We start from the raw sequence: 12,583 nt of genomic DNA on the forward strand, positions 1-12,583 counted from the left end.
TCACATTAGCTCCTTAACACGCTGGTGGTAATCCCTGAACTGTTTCCTTTTCTTAGTGTGCGTGGTGTACCCATACTCTGTTTCATTGTTTTATTTATTGTATTTCGTCTCCACAAAAGGAGCAAGTCATTTCTTTTCATGACTTGCTACAGTTGTGTTTGGGCTTTTTTTTGTTCCTGGTTGTCAAAAGTAAAAAACATAACAAATGTTTGCTATCAATACATGCATAAAAACTGCAGGTTCCAACACTCAGTGCGCAGCACAAGACTCTAATCTTCCACGTCTGCACACTTATCAGCCTCAGACCCCTCCCCTGGTCTGCTTCTCGCACCGCTGTCGTGCCAAATTCTGCCCATAGCTTAATTTTACACACTTGCGCATGCGCCTATTTTTCCATCCAACTTTTAAACTCGGTAAAACTTATGCGAATAAGAAAATATATGCGTCTAACACTATGGAAAACGGTTTAAGTCGACTTTTAAGAAGTATTTACACGCATGACAAACTCGCTCGCTAGAGGTAGTTTTATTTTTTTACTCGCCGCGACATTTTATTCGGGATTGGGTAAAAGCCGGAACGAGCCGGAACGGCCTGGAACGGTACTTTAATGAATTCAATTGGTTTAAAAAAAACAGGATAGAAAGTTACACACACGTGAGGAGAATATTTTAACAATCAGAACCAATTAGCAACGCGCTGTCATTAACCCGTTACGGGATAGAACCCTCTTTTTATCACCAAAAACCTCCCGGAACACTGGGTTCCGAAGCTTCAAAGACGACGAAAATTATACACACAATACAACTAAGTGAGGGCATCATAACACTATCGAGAAAACCCACCGAACCGACCTTTAACTGCCAGTTCTGTGCAATAAACAGCTGTATAGACAAAACCGCCCGGAACACGGGGTTCCGAAGCTGCACAGAGTATGAAAATGATACACACAATACAACTAAGTGGGAACAACATAACACTGCTGAAAAAAACCACCGAACCGACCTTTAACTGCCCGTTCCGGGTAATAAAACGGTGTATTTATTTTGTTTGTATATGATTCTCTCTCTCTCTCTCTCTCTCTCTCTCTCTCTCTCTCTCTCTCTCTCTCTCTCTCTCTCTCTCTCTCTCTCTCTCTCTCTCTCTCTCTCTCTCTCTCTCTCGGCTATATTTGATACAAAATGGATACAATGCAATTCAGTGCAAAGGCAAGCAAACACACTATCTTACACTTAGGTAGTTTACAACATGTAAGGAAAAACGAGCAAACAAAGCAAAACAGTTTAGATTTTAATATTATGCAGGATGACTTCAAATACAGAAACCTTGATGCATTCTCCATTTTCTTCTTCAAAAAAAATAATTCGTTTTTACATTGTGTGTCATATGCATAAATAAATAAAATAAACAGACAAACTAACATGTTTGTGTTTAATTTGGGAACCTCCTGTCTGAATACGATAGAGAAATGAAACAATGTATTCTTGCTCTAAATGAGTTGCCGCTATATTAAACTATGTAACAGTGTAATGCCTGAGAGAATGACCGAACCCGTGAAACAATGTATCGAATTGAAGTATTTGGCTGAAAGGCTGTAACTATAGCACTAGTTTGTGCAATATGAAAATTGAAACGAAATTGTGTTTTAAATAAATTTGACTATTTTACATCCCTGGCATTTTTATTGTGTGTTTGTGTTGTACTTGGTCAAGACCTTATCCTCTGGCCCAAATGAAAAAACCTGGTGCTAACAACCTCAAATCTTGAACTTAATCTGAAGGTACACTCTAAAAAGAAAAGGTTCTCGTACAAACCTTTTAGGGTTCCTGGGGTTGATACTGTGGAGGGACATTTTAAGGTCCTTCGAAGAACCTTTTTACTGGGGTTCCCTGAGGAACCGTACAAACAGGAGCTTTTAAGAACCTTAAGGTTCTACTTGGAACCTTATGCTTATTTACAAACTCACATGCGTTATATACATTGTATATATATATATATATATATATATATATATATATATATATATATATATATATATATATATATATATATATATATATACATATATATATATATATATATATATATATATATATATAGTGCCTTGCAAAAGTATTCAGACCCCTGACCAATTCACTCATATTACTGAATTACAAATGGTACATTGAAATTTCGTTTTCTTTGATATTTTATTTTAAAACACTGAAACTCAAAATCAATTATTGTAAGGTGACATTGGTTTTATGTTGGGAAATATTTTTAAGAAAAATAAAAAAACTGAAATATCTCTATATTTCAATGTACCATTTGTAATTCAGTAATATGATAATATGAGAGAATTGGTCAGGGGTCTGAATACTTTTGTAAGGCACTGTATATATATATATATATATATATATATATATATATATATATATATATATATATATATATATATATATATATTACACAGTGCCTTGCAAAATATATAAGAACAAAGAAAAGAAAAAATGATATTTCAGGTACTTAAAAACTTAAAAATATTGATCATTTTGGTACACAGCAGCACAGCATATATATTATATATATTACCCACATTGGAAATATCACTTCTTTAGGTATTTTCCATTAAAACGAAGTAAAAACAAAAATGCCTTTGTGAAAACTTTGCAAACCCCCTTTCAATTGGGTTTTAGTTCTTAATCTCTAACCGCGTTACTGCTGCGAGTTGTCGCAGGTGTCATAAGTGCCAGTTGTACAAAGTGGACAACAAGACTTAACCATTGAAGACCAGCTAAAGCAATCAATGCATTTATATTTCAGGGTATTATTATTATTATTATTATTATTATTATTATTATTATTATTATTATTATTATTATTATTATTATTATTTATTTCTTAGCAGACGTCCTTATCCAGGGCGACTTACAATCGTAAGCAAATACATTTCAAGTGTTACAATACAAGTAATACAATAAGAGCAAGAAATACAATAACTTTTGTTCAAGCAAAGTACAAGTGTGACAAACCACAATTCAATAATACAGCAGATAATAGTGATAGTGACATCAGGATATGATTAAATACAAAGTACTACAGGTTAAAGACTTGGCAGATTACAGTATTCTGAAGTACAGGATCAAATGCAGTAAAATAGGGGGCAGATAAGAGCAACATAAAGCACATTTACATGAAGGGTGATAGTGTCCCAGGATACAGACAGGGGAGTTCTACAGGTGCTGTTTGAAGAGGTGAGTCTTAAGGAGGTGCCGGAATGTGGTCAGGGACTGGGCAGTCCTGACATCTGTAGGAAGGTCATTCCACCACTGCGGAGCAAGGGTGGAGAAGGATCGGGCTCTGGAGGCAGGGGAGCGTAGCGGAGGTAGAGCTAGTCTTCTAGTGCAGGCGGAGCGGAGAGGTCGAGTGGGGGTGTAGGGAGAGATGAGGGTCTGGAGGTAGCTGGGTGCAGTCTGGTCAAGGCATCTGTAGGCTAGTACAAGAGTTTTGAACTGGATGCGAGCGGTGATCGGGAGCCAGTGAAGCGAGCGGAGTAGTGGAGTAGCGCGGGCGAAGCGAGGCAGAGAGAACACCAGGCGGGCAGCAGAGTTCTGGATGAGCTGGAGCGGACGGGTGGCGGACGCAGGGAGGCCAGCCAGGAGGGAGTTGCAGTAGTTTAGGCGGGAGTGTACCAGGGCCTGGACCAGGAGCTGGGTAGCATAGTTGGTGAGGAAGGGTCGGATTCTTCGGATGTTGCTCAGGAAGAATCGGCAAGTGCGTGCCAGAGTGGAGATGTGCTGGGAATAAGAGAGGCAGGGGTCCAGGGTGACTCCAAGGTTCTTAGCTGAGGAAGAGGGAGAGAGTGTGGTAGATTCCAGAGGAACAGAGATAAAGAGATCAGAGGAGGGGGAGGAGGAGGGAAATAAAAGGAGGTCAGATTTAGAGAGGTTGAGTTTGAGGTGATGCGAGTGCATCCAGGAGGAAATAGCAGACAGACAGGTAGAGGAGATGGTGGAGTCAGAGGTGGGGAAGGAGAGGAAAATCTGAGCATCATCAGCATAGAAATGGTATGAGAAACCATAGGATGCGATGAGGGGGCCCAGGGAGCGGGTGTAGAGAGAGAACAGGAGAGGACCCAAGACTGACCCTTGGGGGACTCCAGTTAAGAGAGGGTGAGGTGTGGAGGTTGCTCCATGCCAGGTTACCTGGTAAGTGCGGTTGGAGAGGTAGGAGGAGAACCAGGCCAGAGCAGTGCCAGAGATCCCCAGGTCAGCAAGAGATGATAGTAGAATAGAGTGATCAACAGTGTCAAAGGCAGCAGAGAGGTCGAGGAGAATTAGGACAGAGGAGAGAGAGGCAGCTCGGGCACACTTAAGTGAGTTGGTGACAGACAGGAGGGTGGTTTCAGTGGAGTGGGCAGAGCGGAAGCCAGATTGGAGAGGGTCAAGCAGAGAGTGGTTGGACAGGAAAGCAGAGAGCTGGCGGTGTACAGTCCGCTCGAGGGTTTTGGAGAAGAAGGGTAGGAGGGAGACAGGACGGTAGCTCTGGAGGGAGGTGGGGTCGAGGGTAGGTTTTTTGAGGAGGGGAGTGATAGAGGCTTTTTTGAAGGCAGAGGGAAAGATACCAGAAAGTAGAGAGGTGTTGAGGAGGGAGGAGATGAAGGGGAGTAGAGCAGGAGCAGCAGCTTGAAAGAGGTGAGTGGGGAGGGGGTCCAAGGTCCAAAGTGTTGTGCCTTTTACAACATCAAACAGGAAGAACAGATTTATTTTACTTGCATGATTCTTTACACAGTGGGCGTTGAACTCGTGAACACGTTTCAGCAGGCAGGTGTAAAGAGTAAGGGTCTGATCTCATAAGATGTTTGCTCTGCTGTATTCACATTTACTGATATGTCTTTTAACATTAAATGTAACTGTTTTTGGTCAAGTGAAAAGGCATAGTTCCTCATTAGGTTTGAAATAGTTCTTATATATTTGCAGTGTATGTGTTTATCACATGTTTTATATGACCTGTGCTTTATTCTTAAACAGTTTGATTTACAGGGAACAGTCCATGTCTTTGTTTCAACCAGGAAATACATATTTCTTTTAAACATACATTATTTTCCTGTGCACATAAAAACACTTACAGGCAGCCTCATAGACTATAATAGGATATAGCGACAGTGATTGCCGTAGAGCAGGGGTTTCAAACTCAGTTCCTGGAGGGCCGCAGTGTCTTCTGGCTTTCATTCCACCCGAGCTCTCAATTACTTAATTGGACTAATTATTTGATTAATTGGACACATTTAACATGTCTCTTCAGGCCTCAAAATGTTTCATAAGTAGTGAATCAAGAGCGTTTTTAAAACCATCAACTGTAAAAGACCTTGAAAAATATTAAATATGTCAAATTTAACAAATAATTAGATCAATTATGTTAATTGAGAGCTTAAGTTGGAATGAAAACTCCCTTGAGGACTGGAGTTTGACGCCCCTGCCGTAGAGTCTATGGCCTTCCCCACACTGCAATACAAATTCTAAACAAAAAGAACATAAATGGTTGTAAGAACAACCTATACTGTTAATGAAACTTAAGGATAAGGTTTGAAAAGCACTCAGATTTGAAGCAAGTCCAAGGCAATGGCAAACATTTTCTTAGCGAACTAAAACAATTGCAACAGTATAAACTAGCAAGAAGCAATTGACTAGCTTACTAACATTAATAAATGTTGATAGTTTTTAAAAAAAAAATATTTAGGTAAAATGTAGCGTAATCTATTTATAAACTAATAAAAATGCCAGCTAAAAATATTCAGCAAGCATCAGACCCCCAGTTGCACAACTGAACCTGGTAGACCACCTCCCCCAGCTGTTCCAGCACTGTACACGGGTCTACCCAGGCCAGTCCAGCTTAGGATAGTGCCCTTTCTGCCGGCAGGGGGCTGTAAAACCAAACCAACTCACCCGCTTGGAAGTGCCGACCCTTTTCTCTTAGGTCCTAGTTGTGGCGCTGCCTGGAGCTACTCCCTGCAAAGGCTTGTGTGCTGGGTGTACTCAGTCCCTGGAGGTACTGTGACTCAGCTCTCGTCCCATCATCAGCAAAGCAGGAAGGCAATGCATTGACTCCTGTGCGGCAGGCAAGCAGAACAAGAGGTAAGTGCTGGTCCCAGTCCCACTGATGTTTGCTGGTAGCGATGGCCAGCCAGTATTGTCTCTCTGAGAGACAGCACCACCAACTGTCTCCGCTGTTCTCCACTGGTAGGAACCTGCCATCGCCGGTGCAGCACGCCATCCAGGAGCTCCAAAGATTCCCACTGCGGCCACAGCCCTTTGATCGCTTGGGAGAGGGGGGCTACTTCCGTCCAGTCTGGACAGCAATTCTCTTCTTTCCATCACAGCAAGGTGACGAGCTCCGGGTCCTTTCCTTGCTGCTCCCCCCATTCAGTAAGGAATAAGGGCTGTACCTCTCGCACTGTGACCGTCGCTTCATCCTCTCCCAGCAACTCTCTCTCTCTTTCTCGCCTCCTGCCCATCGCAGTACCGACAACCCACTGCAGGGCCACCTGGACAGAGCATCCGTGTTGCCATGCTTTGCCCCAGGTCAATGCTAAATGGTACAGTCGAAAGTCTGGAGCGTTTCGAGCCAACCACTTAGCGCTGCATGGTCGGTGTGGAGCTCAAACCGGTGGCCGGAGAGGTAGGGGCGAAAGTGCTTGATAGCTTCCACTACTGCCAATGGCTCCCTTCACGTCACACAGTAGTTGAGCTCTTCTTTGCTGAGGGTGTGGCTGTCACATGGATGGCTTGGTGGTCACGCCAGACCAGGAAATAGACAGACACAGTACTGCAGGATGAAGCGCTGATGCGTGTATTTATTATATTAAATAAAAGGCTTAAACAAAACAAAAACACTTAACAAACCAAAAGGCATGTTGGCCAAAACAAACAAAAAGATACAAAACAGCTGGTCCAAATCCCGTTCTTTCTCCCTGAACACCCAACCAAGACTGAGAGGTTCCTGCCTGTTATGCAGCTATACCTGAGCTTGATTGATTCTTAATCATTCAATCAGGCTCAGGCACATTCTGCATGTGAACTGATTTGGCAGGCAATTAACTCTTCCCTGCCGACCTAAAACAACAGTGCACAACAAACATTTAAATCATAATACAGCAGTGCACAGTACACACAAAATCCACACAAAACACTGTAAGAAGTGCACTACATAATCCATAAACCAGACATTTATTTTTATATTCGAGAGCAGAATGATTTTTTTTCCAAAATACTATTTTTACTTGCTAGATTATATTGTATTTTCATGGTATTATAGCAAGCAACCTTTTCTAAGTAATTTAACATATACAATGTGAGATGGCATTATGGGAACTATTTATATATATACCGCGTTTACTCGAATTTAAGTCGCCCCTGAATTCAAGTCGCACCCACAAATACGGACACCAAAAAAAAAAGACCCTGAATGCAAGTCACTTTTAACTCTTAATGAAAAAAAAAATGAATGGTTAAATTATTTAATTTCTAGGTGCCAGCAGGGAACACTGCATTACTGTACATTAAAGCATCAGAGTACTTCACCTACTATATTACAAATGGAAATGGAAAAAGAAAATATGTACAGTACAGTACTTTCAGTATTGAACGCCAGTCACTGCAGTTTATGGTAGCTGTGAAAGGGTAAATTACTTTGAACTTCAGTCTGCTTTATTGTCCTCGTTTGTTTAATTTGGCCAACATGACTCTGTCATTTCCTCAGTAAACAAAATTACTTTTCTTTTAAAAGCTGCATTAAAAAGAATGTTCCTGAAGTTCGCTGTGCAGCCATTTTAATATACCGGTACAGTCCAGAGAGTAATATCTGTAGTGGGCAGTACTGTGTACAGTTGGTCTTGTTCAAGCGCATCAGAATAACTGACATGCGCAAATGTAAATTGGTACCCTAACTAAAAACCTTGAATCCAAGTCGCTCCCCCCAAATTTGAACTTTTATTTTAGCCACAAAAGTGTGACTTAAATTCGAGTAAATACTGTATACACACACACAAACATTGAAGACATGTATAATATTTATACTGATACAGTGCTGCACCTAATTACTTCCTGTTGCAAGTTACTTTTAGTCATGACGAGCAAGACAGCAATCTGACGGACCGATATACTGTAGATTACTGTGGTTTGATGAACACACTTTGTTTTTTTTCATCTCCAATTTACCTGAAGGAAAGTTGTAAGCACTGTGAAGTGCATATTAAACACCTCTCAGGTATGTTGCCTGCTAATGGTGGCCCCACAACCTAATGCCAGTGTTACGGCATGTTTCAGATTCTGTGTCCAAATCGTCAGTTTTATCTTTAGGACAGATGTTTCCCCCTGCCAAAGGGAAGGAGACTAATCAAGTGTTAACAGAAGGCTGCTCATATAAATAAGAAAAACGTTGTGTGAACTTGACTGGGGATTTTCTGGAACCACTTTAGAACAGATAAGTCAGACAAATCTTGTTTCAGAAAATGTCCTGTTCTGCTCTTCATTACACTTTGCTAGACAAGCATCTTGCTATTTTAAAAACAAAACAAAAATTCAAAGCATGTTTTAAATGCAGTTCTGCAAATTAGGCCAGATATTTCCTCATTTGAGTTTTGAAAACATAAACAAAGACATTCCTTGCAATGTTCTGCTACTGAGGCAATGTATCAAGATATCAAAATATATGTTGTCTTGCAGAAATCTATTTTTCCATCCACTGCTTTTAAAAACATTGACTGATGCACTATCTGATGCCTTTAATGAAGGTACTGAAATATGTGTCTACTTGACTTCCACACTTTAAAAAGCATCTGCTGTATAGAATAATATTTCAATGGTCCTGCCCGGCGAATAAACAGCAAACTTGCCATCTGACAGAGACTCAAAGGGTCTAAAGGTTTTGGGGAAACAAATTGTGATTTAGTAAAGGATTCCTGATCAAACCTCACCAGTAATGTATTACTAATATCAGTGCAGTATTTTATGATTTGTTGATACAAAATAAACGACTAGAAGATATCTTAATCATAAAGTCAGAGCATTGTCGATGTAAAGTGAGTCGCTGTTGATTGGCAATGTTGCTGAATCAAATTTCATAAGTGCAGTAATATTCCCTGTTTGAAATAGTTTAATACAATGTACATGATTATTTACAGTAACACCGAGTACCAGATGAAATAGACTACTTAATATACAGTGCAATATAGAAATGCTTCGGGCATTATTAGTTTATCATACAGAATACACTATAGAGTGCTGTTCGTACACAAGCTGGAAAGAAGCCAGCGCGGCTGCACTAAATCTGACTGCATGCTGTGTATGTCTGTACTTCGCTATGGTATAAACATATTGGGCATTAAAAGGAGCTGTTTTCAATTCAGAAGCGTCATGTTGTTCAGTCTCTTTTCAGATTTCACATTCAATATTCAACATTTGAAGGATTTGTTTAACACACTATTGTAACCATTCAGGACTTGACATTGTTTTAGGAGCCCGAGTCCGTTTTTAAGAGTGAATCGTCTCTTCGCGGGTTGTAACGGACCTGTACATCGACGGCGGTGTATTTTCGAGCTGATAAATGCCCCAGTGAACTTCTGGCCGTTTTACTAAGAACGCGCATCTTTCTAATGACCTTGTCATTGGTTACCAAATAAACTAAGGGATTCATAGCGCTGTTCAGACAAGCAAGTCCTCTGCTCACCTGATACGACACATAGATGTGATTGAAAGCGTCACTGCATTCCCCTTCAATTTGCAATACCCTTGTCTTTAAATTGAGATTCCTTAAAACGTGATAGGGTATGAAGCACACGACAAATAACACTGTGAGGATTACAATCAGTTTCAAGCATCGCTGCTTCATCAAAGAGTTCACGCTGGGCTTTTTCCTGTTGGTGAGAACGAATGCTACATGACCATAGCACACCAAAATAACAAGCAACGGTATACAAAATCCAGTGATAGTCCATCCGATGCTATACGGCAGGTACTCGTAGATTTCGTCATTTGATGTAGTGTCGTAGCAGGCGGTAGAATTTTGATTTGATTTATTGAAGTACAAATCTGGGACAATTTGAGCAACGACCAGAACCCAGGTTATGACAGATATTATGACTGAATGACACACTCGGATTCTACCCATCACTTTCATTGGGTGGACAATGCCCAAATACCGGTAAACACTGATACATGTTAGGAATCCAATGCTCCCGTATAAATTAAGATTGAAACAAAATCGAGTTATCTTGCAGAAGGCGTGCCCGAAGATCCACTTTCTGTCCATGGCATAGTAACAGACCAGAAAAGGTAATGTGATTACATACAGTAGGTCCGCAATGCCAAGATTCAGAACAAACACGTTTATGCAGCCGATTGCTGTCCATTTTGCAAGTAAACTCCGTAATCCCCAGCAATTGCTGATGACACCGATAAAGAACACGATCACATAAACACTCGGCAAGAATACTGAGGTAAAGGTCTTGTCTACCACGCTGCACCGGCTGTTGTTTTCTGCGCTCATGTTGCTTGACTTCACATTCCGAATAGATGCGTCTGCAGCGCTGAAGTAAAAACCATGCACCACAACAACAGCGAGGGAAAAAAGAAACATCTTGGTTGAACTGCACTGTCAAGGCTTCAAGTTCCAAAGTTTTGCAGTAGCACCAACCCAATCCCTGCTGGTGCGCCAAGACACACTGATTGCATCAGCTGTGTATTGCTATGACTTATGTTTCGCTTTCAGGTAAAGTATCTCCTGTTTACAGCGCAGATTGAGGCTGAGGTTCACTGAACGAGGTGTGTGCGACATTGCCTCAGAGCAAAGGAAATGAAACGCCCTTGCTGAATTAGAATACAACTGCACACACACACACACACACACACACACACACACACACACACACACACACACACACACACACACACACACTTTATACAGTACTTGTCAGGACGGTACAGTAATTCAAAATGCACAATGCAAACATTAACTGAAGGTGCTGTATGTATTTATCAAGATTTTATTGAAGTTAGGGAGATAAAGAAAAAAAATGTTAATCTTATTTTGAATAATAAATGTGTACTTCTGGCATCATCACACCTCCACCTTGGGCCACATTTGTGTTTGTTGCAGAAGGGAGACCACATCAAAACAGAAGGGAGACCGCATCAAAACAAGGGCAACAACTCAGGTAAGACCACTATTAAATGTATTTATCTTAATGCTAGAAGTCTCAGAAACAAAATGTTAGAACTTGAACCTACTGCACTAACGAGTAACTACGATGTGATAGGTGTTACAGAAACTTGGTTGTCTGAGAGTGATGGAGACGAATATAATATTAGTGGGTACACACTATATAGGAAAGACAGGCAGGACAGAAGAGGCGGAGGGGTAGCGCTATACATAAGAAATAGTCTTCAAGCCCAGGTGTTAAATCAGGACAAAGAAAGCAATGCAGAATCAATATGGGTCAGAATAATGGACACAAATTCAAAGGGCATAATAGGAGCATGATATAGACCGCCAAATTCAGACGCTGAGCAAAATAATCTGTTGTACAATGATATTCGAAATGCGTGTAGAAAAGGAGAAGCCATACTAATGGGGGATTTCAACTTCCCCTGTATAAAATGGGAAAACCCGATGGGGGGCACGACGGACGAAATTGAAATGGTGGAAATGACAAATGACTGCTTCCTAACGCAATTTGTCAAGGCACCGACTAGAGGGGAGGCATGCCTTGACTTAGTCTTTTCAAATAATGAAGACAGAATAACTAAAACAGAGGTCAGAGAGCCATTAGCAAACTCAGACCACAACATGGTCTCATTTGAAATATTTTTTAAAACCCCAAAAGTATTGACTAAAGCTAAGGTTTACAATTTTAGAAAAGCAAACTATGAAGGTATGAAACAGAGACTAACAGAAGTAGATTGGATAAAAAATGGAGAAATAGAGAAACATCCACAGAAAAAGGATGGCTGTTTTTTAAAAATGTAGTACTAGAGGCACAAAACAATTACATCCCAAAAGTAGACAAATCTAAATCTAAAACAAAATGGCCAAAATGGTTTAATAGATCAATTAAAAAAAATATTCCGCGAAAAAAGGCACTTTACAGAGCGTTTAAAAGGCACCAAAAACAAAGTACACAGAAAGAGTACTTGGAACTGCAAACACAAGTCAAAAAGGAAGTTAGAAAGGCCAAGAGAGAGATAGAAATCAATATTGCTAAAGGGGCTAAAACCAATTCCAAAATATTTTTCCAATATTATAACAGCAAGAGAACATTCAAAGAGGAGGTTAAATGTCTAAGAGACACAAATGGCAAAATCATAGATGAAGAAAAAAATAGCAAATATATTAAATTATTACTTTTCACAGGTTTTTACAAAGAAGGACACAGACAACATGCCCGACATGTCAACCTGTTCCTATCCAATTTTAAATAACTTTAGCCTAACAGAGGCAGAAGTGTTAAAGGGACTAGGAGCTCTTAAAATAAACAAATCCCCTGGGCCAGATGAGAGCCTCCCAATAGTACTCAAAGAAATGAAAGAAGTTATTTACAAACCGCTAACCA

At 40.4% G+C, this 12,583-nt stretch overlaps 1 protein-coding gene across 1 annotated transcript; it reads right to left on the reverse strand.

The window, feature by feature from the left end:
- Positions 1–6,551: 6,551 nt before the first annotated feature.
- Positions 6,552–10,770, reverse strand: LOC117430003 (P2Y purinoceptor 1-like). Its single transcript, XM_034049943.3, has one exon. The coding sequence runs from the start codon at positions 10,609–10,611 to the stop codon at positions 9,487–9,489; it is 1,125 nt and encodes a 374-aa protein (XP_033905834.1). The 5' UTR covers positions 10,612–10,770; the 3' UTR covers positions 6,552–9,486.
- Positions 10,771–12,583: the final 1,813 nt, after the last annotated feature.

The sequence above is a fragment of the Acipenser ruthenus genome, chromosome 29 (genome assembly GCF_902713425.1).
Source record: "Acipenser ruthenus chromosome 29, fAciRut3.2 maternal haplotype, whole genome shotgun sequence".
In the NCBI taxonomy this organism is placed as follows: Eukaryota; Metazoa; Chordata; class Actinopteri; order Acipenseriformes; family Acipenseridae; genus Acipenser; species Acipenser ruthenus.

Coding starts and splice junctions, on each gene's coding strand:
- LOC117430003 (XM_034049943.3), bottom strand. CDS start 10,611: ATGTTTCTTTTTTCCCTCGCTGTTGTTGTGGTGCATGGTTTTTACTTC.